Genomic DNA, 15,354 nt, shown 5'->3' with positions numbered 1-15,354 from the left:
CTAGTGAGTGTGTATACGGTGTGTATATATAGTCGAGTGAGTGTGTATACGGTGTGTATATATAGTCTAGTTAGTGTGTATATGGTGTGTATATATAGTCTAGTGAGTGTGTATATGGTGTGTATATATAGTCTAGTTAGTGTGTATATGGTTTGTATATATAGGCTAGTGAGTGAGTATATGGTGTGTATATATAGTCTAGTGAGTGTGTATATGGTTTGTATATATAGTCTAGTGAGTGATTATATGGTGTGTATATATAGTCTAGTGAGTGTGTATATGTGTGTATATATAGTCTAGTGAGTGTATATGGTGTGTATATATAGTCTAGTGAGTGTGTATATGGTGTGTATATATAGTCTAGTGAGTGTGTATATGGTGTGTATATATAGTCTAGTTAGTGTGTATATGGTTTGTATATATAGGCTAGTGAGTGAGTATATGGTGTGTATATATAGTCTAGTGAGTGTGTATATGGTTTGTATATATAGTCTAGTGAGTGAGTATATGGTGTGTATATATAGTCTAGTGAGTGTGTATGGTGTGTATATATAGTCTAGTGAGTGTGTATATGGTGTGTATATATAGTCTAGTGAGTGTGTATATGGTGTGTATATATAGTCTAGTGAGTGTGTATGGTGTGTATATATAGTCTAGTGAGTGTGTATATGGTGTGTATATATAGTCTAGTTAGTGTGTATATGGTGTGTATATATATAGTCTAGTGAGTGTGTATGGTTTGTATATATAGTCTAGTGAGTGTGTATGGTTTGTATATATAGTCTAGTGAGTGTGTATGGTTTGTATATATAGTCTAGTGAGTGTGTATGGTTTGTATATATAGTCTAGTGAGTGTGTATATGGTTTGTATATATAGTCTAGTGAGTGTGTATATGGTGAGTATATATAGTCTAGTGAGTGTGTATATGTTGTGTATATATAGTCTAGTTAGTGTGTATATGGTGTGTATATATAGTCTAGTTAGTGTGTATATGGTGTGTATATATAGTCTAGTGAGTGTGTATATGGTGTGTATATATAGTCTAGTGAGTGTGTATATGGTTTGTATATATAGTCTAGTGAGTGTGTATGGTTTGTATATATAGTCTAGTTAGTGTGTATATGGTGTGTATATATAGTCTAGTGAGTGTGTATATGTTGTGTATATATAGTCTAGTTAGTGTATATATGGTGTGTATATATAGTCTAGTGAGTGTGTATGGTTTGTATATATAGTCTAGTTAGTGTGTATATGGTGTGTATATATAGTCTAGTGAGTGTGTATATGGTGTGTATATATAGTCTAGTTAGTGTGTATATGGTTTGTATATATAGGCTAGTGAGTGAGTATATGGTGTGTATATATAGTCTAGTGAGTGAGTATATGGTGTGTATATATAGTCTAGTGAGTGTGTATATGGTTTGTATATATAGTCTAGTGAGTGATTATATGGTGTGTATATATAGTCTAGTGAGTGTGTATATGTGTGTATATATAGTCTAGTGAGTGTATATGGTGTGTATATATAGTCTAGTGAGTGTGTATATGGTGTGTATATATAGTCTAGTTAGTGTGTATATGGTTTGTATATATAGGCTAGTGAGTGAGTATATGGTGTGTATATATAGTCTAGTGAGTGTGTATATGGTGTGTATATATAGTCTAGTGAGTGTGTATATGGTGTGTATATATAGTCTAGTGAGTGTGTATATGGTTTGTATATATAGTCTAGTGAGTGTGTATGGTTTGTATATATAGTCTAGTTAGTGTGTATATGGTGTGTATATATAGTCTAGTGAGTGTGTATATGTTGTGTATATATAGTCTAGTTAGTGTATATATGGTGTGTATATATAGTCTAGTGAGTGTGTATGGTTTGTATATATAGTCTAGTTAGTGTGTATATGGTGTGTATATATATAGTCTAGTGAGTGTGTATATGGTTTGTATATATAGTCTAGTGAGTGTGTATATGGTTTGTATATATAGTCTAGTGAGTGTGTATATGGTTTGTATATATAGTCTAGTGAGTGTGTATATGGTGTGTATATATAGTCTAGTGAGTGTGTATATGGTGTGTATATATAGTCTAGTGAGTGTGTGTATGGTGTGTATATATAGTCTAGTGAGTGTGTATATGGTGTGTATATATAGTCTAGTTAGTGTGTATATGGTGTGTATATATAGTCTAGTGAGTGTGTATGGTTTGTATATATAGTCTAGTTAGTGTGTATATGGTTGTATATATAGTCTAGTGAGTGTGTATATGGTGTGTATATATAGTCTAGTTAGTGTGTATATGGTTTGTATATATAGTCTAGTGAGTGTGTATATGGTTGTATATATAGTCTAGTGAGTGTGTATATGGTTTGTATATATAGTCTAGTTAGTGTGTATATGGTGTGTATATATAGTCTAGTGAGTGTGTATATGGTTTGTATATATAGTCTAGTGAGTGAGTATATGGTGTGTATATATAGTCTAGTGAGTGTGTATGGTGTGTATATATAGTCTAGTGAGTGTGTATATGGTGTGTATATATAGTCTAGTGAGTGTGTATATGGTGTGTATATATAGTCTAGTGAGTGTGTATATGGTGTGTATATATAGTCTAGTGAGTGTGTATGGTGTGTATATATAGTCTAGTGAGTGTGTATATGGTGTGTATATATAGTCTAGTTAGTGTGTATATGGTGTGTATATATAGTCTAGTGAGTGTGTATGGTTTGTATATATAGTCTAGTGAGTGTGTATGGTTTGTATATATAGTCTAGTGAGTGTGTATATGGTTTGTATATATAGTCTAGTTAGTGTGTATATGGTGTGTATATATAGTCTAGTGAGTGTGTATATGTTGTGTATATATAGTCTAGTTAGTGTGTATATGGTGTGTATATATAGTCTAGTTACTGTGTATATGGTGTGTATATATAGTCTAGTGAGTGAGTATATGGTGTGTATATATAGTCTAGTTAGTGTGTATATGGTGTGTATATATAGTCTAGTGAGTGTGTATATGGTGTGTATATATAGTCTAGTGAGTGTGTATATGGTTTGTATATATAGTCTAGTGAGTGTGTATGGTTTGTATATATAGTCTAGTGAGTGTGTATATGGTTTGTATATATAGTCTAGTTAGTGTGTATATGGTGTGTATATATAGTCTAGTGAGTGTGTATATGTTGTGTATATATAGTCTAGTTAGTGTGTATATGGTGTGTATATATAGTCTAGTGAGTGTGTATGGTTTGTATATATAGTCTAGTTAGTGTGTATATGGTGTGTATATATATAGTCTAGTGAGTGTGTATATGGTTTGTATATATAGTCTAGTGAGTGTGTATATGGTTTGTATATATAGTCTAGTGAGTGTGTATATGGTGTGTATATATAGTCTAGTGAGTGTGTATGGTTTGTATATATAGTCTAGTTAGTGTGTATATGGTTGTATATATAGTCTAGTGAGTGTGTATATGGTGTGTATATATAGTCTAGTTAGTGTGTATATGGTTTGTATATATAGTCTAGTGAGTGTGTATATGGTTGTATATATAGTCTAGTGAGTGTGTATATGATTTGTATATATAGTCTAGTTAGTGTGTATATGGTGTGTATATATAGTCTAGTGAGTGTGTATATGGTGTGTATATATAGTCTAGTTAGTGTGTATATGGTGTGTATATATAGTCTAGTGAGTGTGTATGGTTTGTATATATAGTCTAGTTAGTGTGTATATGGTGTGTATATATATAGTCTAGTGAGTGTGTATATGGTTTGTATATATAGTCTAGTGAGTGTGCATATGGTTTGTATATATAGTCTAGTGAGTGTGCATATGGTTTGTATATATAGTCTAGTGAGTGTGTATATGGTTTGTATATATAGTCTAGTGAGTGTGTATATGGTGTGTATATATAGTCTAGTGAGTGTGTGTATGGTGTGTATATATAGTCTAGTGAGTGTGTATATGGTGTGTATATATAGTCTAGTTAGTGTGTATATGGTGTGTATATATAGTCTAGTGAGTGTGTATGGTTTGTATATATAGTCTAGTTAGTGTGTATATGGTTGTATATATAGTCTAGTGAGTGTGTATATGGTTTGTATATATAGTCTAGTTAGTGTGTATATGGTGTGTATATATAGTCTAGTGAGTGTGTATATATAGTCTAGTGAGTGTGTATATATAGTCTAGTGAGTGTGTATATGGTTTGTATATATAGTCTAGTGAGTGTGTATATGGTTTGTATATATAGTCTAGTGAGTGTGTATATGGTGTGTATATATAGTCTAGTGAGTGTGTGTATGGTTTGTATATATATAGTCTAGTGAGTGAGTATATGGTGTGTATATATAGTCTAGTGAGTGTGTATATGGTTTGTATATATAGTCTAGTGAGTGTGTATATGGTGTGTATATATAGTCTAGTGAGTGTGTGTATGGTGTGTATATATAGTCTAGTGAGTGTGTATATGGTGTGTATATATAGTCTAGTTAGTGTGTATATGGTGTGTATATATAGTCTAGTGAGTGTGTATGGTTTGTATATATAGTCTAGTTAGTGTGTATATGGTTGTATATATAGTCTAGTGAGTGTGTATATGGTTTGTATATATAGTCTAGTTAGTGTGTATATGGTGTGTATATATAGTCTAGTGAGTGTGTATATATAGTCTAGTGAGTGTGTATATATAGTCTAGTGAGTGTGTATATGGTTTGTATATATAGTCTAGTGAGTGTGTATATGGTTTGTATATATAGTCTAGTGAGTGTGTATATGGTGTGTATATATAGTCTAGTGAGTGTGTGTATGGTTTGTATATATATAGTCTAGTGAGTGAGTATATGGTGTGTATATATAGTCTAGTGAGTGTGTATATGGTTTGTATATATAGTCTAGTGAGTGTGTATATGGTGTGTATATATAGTCTAGTGAGTGTGTATATGGTTTGTATATATAGTCTAGTGAGTGTGTATATGGTTTGTATATATAGTCTAGTGAGTGTATATATGGTTTGTATATATAGTCTAGTGAGTGTATATATGGTGTGTATATAAAGTTTAGTGAGTGTATATATGGTGTGTATATAAAGTTTAGTGAGTGTGCGTAGGGTCAGTGCAAGATAGTCAGTGCAGATAGTTTGGGTACCATTAATTGACTATTTCACTTACATCATCGATGAAATCAACATCCAAAGCTCCCATTGCTCACCTTCACATAGGCTCTCTCTATAAACATAGGTAGCTCCAGGTAAACACAGGTCCTATGGTTCAATAGCAGTCACGCGTGGTGGGGCTCCATTCATCCTGCCTCCTTGATGCCTGCTCTCAGCCTGGCTCCATACGTCTGCTGATCTTATTACCGGCCACGAGTGGAAATCAATTGGCCAAGTCGCATTTGGGGGCCCATCTGCTTGTCATATCACTCATCACTCTGGAGGCCCTATCATTGGCCCTGTCACTGAGGCCACAGAGGCATGTGATTGATCAGGTTCTCCTTCCAGATCGCTGATCAATGGCTACGAGTAGGGCTATGGATCTACCTCTCTCTCTTTGTCTTTCTCTGTCGTTTCGGTGTGTATTAGGGGGGGTGGTGTTCGGGAGGGTGTGTGGATGACTGACACATGCCGCCGGGGATGCTGGGTAAATGGGGGGGACAAGGCCCACCAGGAGTTTTGAAGCAGAGGAGAAACACGTACGCACGCCCATAATAACCTCACTGGTCCACCACATCCTAATACACCCCCCCCACCTTCAGTAGACCAACGTCCCACAAAAAACATAGCCTATGCCCCAGGCCCTCCGTCCCACTCCATCCCCATACCCACATCGCTCTTCAACGTTAAGCGTGATGGAGGCATACGTTTGTGTGGAATGTTGGTTGTCTTTATCATCCCATACATTACTTTTTCCAGAAATCCCCCTTGGAAATTATTCCTGCAATCAGGAAGGTTTAAACAGGAAATCCTGGAATCCTCCAACCAAAATGTATTGAAAAAAGGTACTGGAATTATGCAACCATGATCGCATACCTGATGGCCCCGGCCGAGAGGTGTCCGTAGGAGCCGCTGGTGGAGGAGCTGGAGCGGGAGTTGTTGAGGATGGTGACAAGGGAGTTGGGCGAGTTGCGGATCATGGTCTGCAGGTCAAAGCTGTGCTCCGACAGGGGAGAGATGGGCAGGGCCCGCTTCCTACTTGGTCTTGCCGTCAGCCTGGGGCTGGGGAACCTGGAGCCTGGAAGAAAGGAAGGCAGTAGAGTTGACAGTAGAGACAGACGCAAGAAGTTGTAGTCTACAGAACCTCTCTGGATAGAAACCTAGTAGGTGAAAGAGATAGTGATTTATCTATTGTGTGTAATCAGATACAATTTTTTGTATGTTCATTTGCGGCTTGACTTATTTTTCATCGATTTGAGTGCTTTTATAGCATTGTAGCCTACTTCTAATTTAACCATAGACAAACAGAGGGGCCATAGAGTGAGCTTCACTGCCTCAGAAAAACCTAATTCAATCCAATCAACAAACAAAATGTCTTCTAACAAAAGGCAAATTTGAATGAAAAAGTGCAACTGTCAATGGATGAACTTCATACAAGACAACATAGGAGTGCCTAGAATGTCAGAGCACTTTACTGACTGGGTTATGGCAATCAAGTATCTAATCAAATCTGATGTGCCTCCTCATTCAAAAGCAGTCAATGTTGAATGGAAAAGTGGCTTTGAAAAAATACCAAGCAGCCAACAACACAAGCTCTTTTCTCTCTCTCTCTCTCTCTCTCTAAACACACAATGAGACGCATGTACAGATTAAGAAATTACTTTTGTTGCCTTTTTACTCGGAGATGTCACAAGACGGGGAAAAACAGAAGGAAAAGTAAAGAAGCGAAGGGAGGAGAAAAAGGATAGAAAAGACGCTGAGGGGATGTTACGCTTTGTGAGTGAACTGACACAATGACTTTGTGACAGAGTAGGTCGGGAAAAAAATGTCAGCTGTTTTTTCTTTTTCCGTGGGCAAACAAAACCAGCTTACGCAGCCCCTGTACTCCCTCCCTTTTCCCTCCCTTTCTCCCTCCATCCTTTCTCCCTCCCTTAAATTCAAACACTCACTCTTGCCTGACACATCCAGCGATTACAGAGGCTTCCATTCACATGGAAATCAGTTGTATGATTGTGTGTGTGTGTGTGTGTGTGTGTGTGTGTGTGTGTGTGTGTGTGTGTGTGTGTGTGTAGTGGAGTTCCTGGCATACGTACGCCTGTGTTTGGAGCATGGAGCTCCAGGGGGAGAGGAGGGAGGAGGAACACCCCTCTACATTGTCTCTGCTCTGGCCTCTTTAGAAAACCTGCCTCTCTCTCTTTAATGTCTCAGAGAGGGGAGTTGGGGGGCAAACACACACTCACACATACAAACACACAAATCCCCCGACGCACATACATACATGCAATCTCTCACACAATATACATCTCTGGAAATATGTTTGCCATTTGAGGAATTTGTTCCTTGAAATCTGACACAGTTCTATCATCCAGTTGTACTCACACAAACACTGCATCTCACACACCTGCGATAACCACACTCCTCAATCAAACTTCTACCCCCTGGTTGACCTAAGACACGCCCTCCCAAACCACGCCCCCATACCTCTCTATGACAAACCTCCTAAAAACCACGCCCCCATACCTCTCTATGACAAACCTCCTAAAAACCACACCCCCATACCTCTCTATGACAAACCTCCTAAAAAACATGCCCCCCATACCTCTCTATGACAAACCTCCTAAAAACCATGCCCCCATACCTCTCTATGACAAACCTCCTAAAAACCACACCCCCATACCTCTCTATGACAAATCTCCTAAAAAACATGCCCCCCATACCTCTCTATGACAAACCTCCTAAAAACCATGCCCCCATACCTCTCTATGACAAACCTCCTAAAAACCATGCCCCCATACCTCTCTATGACAAACCTCCTAAAAACCACACCCCCATACCTCTCTATGACAAACCTCCTAAAAACCACGCCCCCATACCTCTCTATGACAAACCTCCTAAAAACCACGCCCCCATACCTCTCTATGACAAACCTCCTAAAAACCACACCCCCATACCTCTCTATGACAAACCTCCTAAAAAACATGCCCCCCATACCTCTCTATGACAAACCTCCTAAAAACCATGCCCCCATACCTCTCTATGACAAACCTCCTAAAAACCACACCCCCATACCTCTCTATGACAAACCTCCTGGCAGTAATATGAAAACTAAATAGGTGACACAGCTCTACTGTCCAACCACTAATCCACTCCCTCAGCAGGACTGAATTAAATAAAATACTGTTGTTCATAGGGTTCAAGTGATAGTGGGAAGGACAGGATGTGATTTTTGGATCAGAAAGCTTATATTTTCCTCAGATAAAAAAAACATTCTCATGGAAAAATAGCCAAATAGCTAATTATATAGCCTAAATACAGATATTAGCATAGCGCTACCTAAAAATAGCTAGCTAATAAGAAAACATTAGACAATAGGCCATTAAAGCCCCAAACAGCCAGAGCAGCGCTATTGTTTCATTAGTCTCTTTCCTAAGCTAATTACATTGATGTGAAGTAGACTGACTGAAACTATGCTAGCTACAATGCAACTAGACCCCATTAACGACACACTCCTTATGCCTTTTTTCTCCTCTAAAATCTATATATCACAAAGGAAGAGCTTTAAAGTGTTAATTTTCCTGGCCTGCGTGTGGAACACACATTGCTGAATCGCAATGAGTTAGTGCCTTCCAAAATTATTCATCCCCCTTGGAGTTTTTCCTATTTGCTGCATTACAACCTGTAATTTCAATTGATTTTTATTTGGATTTCATGTAATGGACATACACAAAATAGTCAAAATTGGTGAAGTGAAAAAAACTTGTTTCAAACAATTCTAAAAAAAAGAAATCTGAAAAGTGGTGCGTGCAAATGGATTCACACTTTGCTAAGAAGCCCCTAAAAAGGATCTTGTGCCACCAATTACCTTCAGAAGTCACATAATTAGTTAAATAAAGTAAACCAGTGTGCAATCTATGTGTCACATGATCTGTCACATGATCTCAGTATAAACTCAGCAAAAAAAAGAAACGTCCTCTCACCGTCAACTGCGTTTATTTTCAGCAAACTTAACGTGTGTAAATATTTGTATGAACATAACAATATTCAACAATTGTAACAAACTGCACAAGTTCCACAGACATGTGACTAACAGAAATGGAATAATGTGTCCCTGAACAAAGGGGGGTCAAAATCAAAAGTAACAGTCCGTATCTAGTGTGGCCACCAGCTGCATTAAGTACTGCAGTGCATCTCCACATGGACTGCACCAGATTTGCCAGTTCTTGCTGTGAGATGTTACCCCACTCTTCCACCAAGGCACCTGCAAGTTCCCGGACTTTTTTTTTTATTTCTTGGGGGAATGGCCCTAGCCCTCACCCTCTGATCCAACAGGTCCCAGACGTGCTCAATGGGATTGAGATCCGGGCTCTTCGCTGGCCATGGCAGAACACTGACATTCCTGTCTTGCAGGAAATCACGCACTGAACGAGCAGTATGGATGGTGACATTGTCATGCTGGAGGGTCATGTCAGGATGAGTCTGCAGGAAGGGTACCACATGAAGGAGGAAGATGTCTTCCCTGTAACGCACAGCGCTGAGATTGCCTGCCATGACAACAAGCTCAGTCCGATGATGCTGTGACACACTGTCCCAGACCATGATGGACCCTGCACCTCCAAATCGATTCCGCTCCAGAGTACAGGCCTCGGTGTAACGCTCATTCCTTCGACGATAAACGCAAATCCAACCATCACCCCTGGTGAGACAAAACTGCGACTCGTCAGTGAAGAGCACTTTTTGCCAGTCCTGTCTGGTCCAGCGACGGTGGGTTTGTGCCCATAGGCGACGTGGTTGCCAATGATGTCTGGTGAGGACCTGCCTTACAACAGGCCTACAAGCCCTCAGTCCAGCCTCTCTCAGACTATTGCGGACAGTCTGAGCACTGATGGAGGGATTGTGCGGTCCTGGGGTAACTCGGGCAGTTGTTGTTGCCATCCTGTACCTGTCCCGCAGGTGTGATGTTCGAATGTACCAATCCTGTGCAGGTGTTGTTACACGTGGTCTGCCACTGCGAGGATGATCAGCTGTCCATCCTGTCTCCCTGTAGCGCTGTCTTAGGCGTCTCACAGTACGGACATTGCAATTTATTGCCCTGGCCACATCTGCAGTCCTCATGCCTCCTTGCAGCATGCCTAAGGCACATTCATGCAGGGACCCTGGCATCTTTCTTTTGGTGTTTTTCAGAGTCAGTAGAAAGGCCTCTTTAGTGTCCTACGTTTTCAGAACTGTGACCTTAATTGCCTACCGTCTGTAAGCTGTTAGTGTCTTAACGATCGTTCCACAGGTGAAAGTTCATTAATTGTTTATGGTTCATTGAACAAGCATGGGAAACAGTGTTTAAACCATTTACAATGAATATCTGTTAAGATATTTACAAATTATCTTTCAAAGGGTCCTGAAAAAGGGACGATTATTTTTTTGCTGAGCTGTTCTGAAAGGCCCCAGAGTCTGCAACACCACTAAGCAAGGGGCACCACCAAGCAAGAGGCACCATGAAGACCAAAGAGCTCTCCAAACAGGTCAGGGACAAAGTTGTGGAGAGGTAAAGATCTGGGTTGGGTTATAAAAAAATATCCAAAACTTTGTACATCCCACGGAGCACCATTAAATCCATTATTAAAAAATTCAAAGAATATGGCACCACAACAAACCTGCCAAGAGAGGGCCGCCCACCAAAACTCACAGACCAGGCAAGGAGGGCATTAATCAGAGGGGCAACAAAGAGACCAAAGATAACCCTGAAGGAGCTGCAAAGCTCCACAGCAGAGATTGGAGTATCTGTCAATAGGACCACTTTAAAACGTACACTCCACAGAGCTGGGCTTTACAGAAAAGAGTGGCCAGAAAAAAAGCCATTGCTTAACCTGTTGTGGTATAGGGGGCAGTATTTTCACGGCCGGATAAAAAACGTACCCAATTTAATCTGGTTACTACTCCTGCCCAGAAAGTAGAATATGCATATAATTAGTAGATTTGGATAGAAAACACTCTAAAGTTTCTAAAACTGTTTGAATGGTGTCTGAGTATAACAGAACTCATATGGCAGGCCAAAACCTGAGAAGATTCCATACAGGAAGTGCCCTGTCTGACAATTTGTTGTCCTTCTGTTGCATCTCTATCGAAAATACAGCATCTGTGCTGTAACGTGACACTTTCTAAGGCTTCCATTGGCTCTCTAAAGCCGCCAGAAAGTGGAATGGGGTGTCTGCTGTCTCTGGGCAAAGTACAACAGCTCTGTTTGTAAGTGGTCAGCCTGGGGACAGTGAGACTGAGATGCGCGTTCACGAGACTTCTCAATTTTTTTTCTTTCAGCCTTTGAATGAACACAACTTTGCCCGGTTGGAATATTATCGCTATTTTACGAGAAAAGTAGCATAAACATGGATTTTAAACAGCGTTTGACATGCTTCTAAGTACGGTAATGGAATATTTTTGTCACGAAATGTGCTTGTGCGTCACCGTTTGGATAGTTACCTGAACGCATGAACAAAACGGCGGTATTTGGATATAACTATGGATTATTTGGAACCAAAACAACATTTGTTGTTGAAATAGAAGTCCTGGGAGTGCATTCTGACGAAGAACTGCAAAGGTAATCCAATTTTTCTAATAGTAATTGTGAGTTTAGTGAGCCCCAAACTTGGTGGGTGTCAAATTAGCTAGCCGTGATGGCTGAGCTATGTACACTGAATATTGCAAAATGTGCTTTCGCCGATAAGCTATTTTAAAATCGGACATAGCGATTGCATAAAGGAGTTCTGTATCTATAATTCTTAAAATAATTGTTATGTATTTTGTCAACGTTTATCATGAGTAATTTAGTAAATTCACCGGAAGTTTTCGGTGGGTATGCTAGTTCTGAACATCACATGCTAATGTAAAAAGCTGTTTTTTGATATAAATATGAAGTTGATTGAACAAAACATGCATGTATTGTATAACATAATGTCCTAGGAGTGTCATCTGATGAAGATCATCAAAGGTTAGTGCTGCATTTAGCTGTGTTTTGTGATGCATGCTAGTTGCTTGGAAATGGCTGTGTGGTTTTTTGTGTCTATGTACTCTCCTAACATAATCTAATGTTTTGCTTTCGCTGTAAAGCCTTTTGGAAATCGGATAACGCGGTTCGATTCAGGAGAAGTGTATCTATAAAATGGTGTAAAATAGTCCTATGTTTGAGAACTTTGACATTTTGTGGTTTTAAATTTGGCGCTCTGATTTGTCACTGGCTGTTGAATAGTGTGGGACGATTTCGTCCCACCTCCCCTAGAGAGGTTAAAGAAAAAAATAAACAAACACGTTTGGTGTTCGCCAAAAGCCATGTGGGAGACTCCCCAAAAACATATAGAAGAATGTACTCTGGTCAGATGAGACAAACATTTTGCTATTTGACCATCAAGGAAAACAATATGTCTGGCGCAAACCCAACACCTCCATCACCCCGAGAGCACCATCCCCACAGTGAAGCATGGTGGTGGCAGCATCATGCTGTGGGGATGTTTTTCATCGGCAGGGACTGGAAACTGGTTAGAATTGAAGGAATGATGGATGCGCTAAATACAAGGAAATTCTTAAGGGAAACCTGTTTCAGTCTTCCAGAGATTTGAGACTGGGATGGAGGTTCACCTTCCAGCAGGACAATGGCCCTAAGCATACTGCTAAAGCAACACTCGAGTGGTTTAAGGGGAAACATTTTAAATGTCTTGGAATGGCCTAGTCAAAGCCCAGACCTCAATCCAATTGAGAATCTGTGGTATGACTTAAAGATTGCTGTACACCAGCGGAACCCATCCAACTTGAAGGAGCTGGAGCAGTTTTGCCTTGAAGAATGGGCAACAATCCCAGTGGCTTGATGTGCCAAGCTTATAGAGACATATCCCAAGAGACTTGCAGCTGTAATTGCTGCAATAGGTGGCTCTACAAAGTATTGACTTTGGGGGGGTAAATAGTTACACACGTTCAAGTTCTGTTTTTTTCTCTTAATTCTTGTTTCACAATAAAAAAATATTTAGCATCTTCAAAGTGGTAGGCATGTTGTGTAAATCAAATGATACAAACCCCCCCAAAATAAATGTTCATTCCAGATTGTAAGGCAACAAAATAGGAAAAATGCCAAGGGGGTGAATACTCTCGCAAGCCACTGCATTACCAGCAATGATCACAGCCGATTGTGAAGTAGTGAAGAGGTAGCATAGCCATGGCATCATCTTCCATTTGAAACTGTGGCCCTAATTGTTTTGTTTCACTCTATTAATCTTAAGTGTTGATACAGAAGAAAGAATTTCTTCCTGTGATGATGAATGGTGGGACATTCCAATTCCCACTTAATAGCAATTAATTTTCAAATAGGCGTGCAAGTTTGGCTAGTTTTAATTAGTTTGTTCAGAGGAATGGGGGGAAGGATGAGGGGGGACTTCACCCCGGATTTCCATGAAAGCGGCGGCTGGCTGACTAAATACCTTCTCATCAAAGAGAGAGGGGTGAGGCTGTCCGACCTTCCCTAAGATTCAGTGTGCATTTAATTTCCTATTTACACTTTAAAATAACTCATTAGCATAAGTCCTCTGCACAGGCAGGCCTGAGCCTGGCACATTAAGACAATGGCTCATTTAAATCATGTCAATTTTTGATTGGCTAGCTAGTCCCTCCTCATTTGGTAGGATTGTTGATTTGCTCCATGTAAAACAGATTGTTGTATAATGCAGGGAAGTAATGTTGTAATCTATCTAGAATACTCAGTTTGTAAAACACAAATACAGACACCCCCACCCCCACATACAAACAAAGTCATGAAATAGTTGTTTACAGTGTATCCCCAATATTAATTTAGCATATGATTAAAAAAAGAAGATATATTGTATACGTCAGCAGAGACACAGTCGTTGGCTCAATGACTGGACGTCTATGGGAACCGCTAGAATGTCATTGCACTAATGCTGGTAGCAACCCCCCCACCACCACTGCTGAAAAAATCATAGGGGAAACACTGAGTTTGCATCAGTGTCTTAAACCCAGTGCAGTCAGACTTACTCTCCATGGCCTGTAGATACTCCATGTGCAGGGTGCTGCTGGTGGCTCCGGCTGTGGAGGCCACAGAGGGTAGGAGGTCCGTGTAGGGGCTACGGTGGCCTGCCAGGAGAGCCATCTGGTGGTAGTACTCTGCTGTGGTCAGGGCTGTGTGAGGGGCTAAGGAAGGGGTGAGGAGGGAGGAGGGGGGTGAGAGAAAGAGAGAGAGACAGGAGAGAAACAGACAGGAGAGAAACAGAGAGAGAAAGAGACAGAAACCGAGAGAGAAAGAGACAGAAACAGAGAGAGAGAGACACAGAGAGCGAGACAGAAAGAGAAAGAGGGAGAGAGACAAAGAGCGAGAGAGAGAGAGAGAGAGAAAGAGCGAGAGAGAGAGAGGCAGAAAGAGCGAGAGAGAGAAAGAGCGAGAGAGAGGCAGAAAGAGCAAGAGAGAGAAAGAGCAAGCGAGAGAGAGAGAGACACAGACAAAGAAGGGGCAGACATGCATGTTAGGTGAGATAATGACTTGTAAAACACAGCAGGAGAGGTCTGCAACACCTACAACAGCTAAAAAATATCTGTAATGTAGTGAGCACATTAGCAACACTATCACATAGTGGAAGAGAACAGCTGTATGGGGAGCATGACTCTGAGGTAGTGTAATGTACTACAGGTCTCAAATGTAATTTCAAGCTGCTTACTCAGAATTTACACTATTGTATGTCTTGGTTTTAAATGTATTGTTCATTCATGCAGGTATACATATCATATTTCATCCTATGTTGTTTGCCAATGGGTAAGTGTGTGTGTGTGTAGAAGGGGTGTTAGGGGGGGTGTGTGTATGTGTGTCCCTGTCCCTCTCCCCCCTTCCAATATGCCTCTCCTTACAACCTCTTCCCTTAGTTATAGAGAGCTATAAGTCCTTCAACCGTATCCTAAAAAATAAACATCTGGCATCGTGCTTCCATCTGCATATATCCCAACCAAGAAAAAGAGTGGGAGAGAAGAGAGAGAATAAAAGACTGACACTGTGGTTTTGGATGCAAATATGAAATCAGTTCAGCCCCACAAAGTGTTTTCTTCCCATTTTAAAGAAAGGAGAGAAGAAATAAATAAATAAAACGCGGGATGAAAAGATCTCCTCAGAAGGCCGGCCTGTACGCCTGGCAATATGCATCGCTGATTGGTTCAGTG

General features: G+C 39.9%; 1 protein-coding gene across 4 annotated transcripts in view; it reads right to left on the bottom strand.

Annotated features, from left to right (window-relative positions):
* Positions 1 to 15,354, bottom strand: part of LOC106578655 (transcriptional activator GLI3) — a 197,012-nt gene that overhangs the window by 40,402 nt on the left and 141,256 nt on the right. For 3 of the 4 annotated variants that reach the window (XM_014157694.3, XM_045702221.2, XM_082965705.1), the window contains exons 6-7: positions 14,185 to 14,340; positions 6,034 to 6,235 (exon numbers count right to left, since the gene is read on the bottom strand). In XM_014157694.3, the coding sequence (XP_014013169.3) occupies positions 6,034 to 6,235; positions 14,185 to 14,340 (358 nt within the window). The remainder of the gene's footprint in view (positions 1 to 6,033; positions 6,236 to 14,184; positions 14,341 to 15,354) is intronic. The other variant, XM_082965706.1, reaches the window with a different exon arrangement.

Source organism: Salmo salar, chromosome 19 (assembly GCF_965601325.2).
Source record: "Salmo salar chromosome 19, fSalSal1, whole genome shotgun sequence".
NCBI classification, from domain to species: domain Eukaryota; kingdom Metazoa; phylum Chordata; class Actinopteri; order Salmoniformes; family Salmonidae; genus Salmo; species Salmo salar.
Note: the sequence above shows the minus strand (reverse complement) of the source record. Positions and strands in the feature narration are given on the sequence as shown.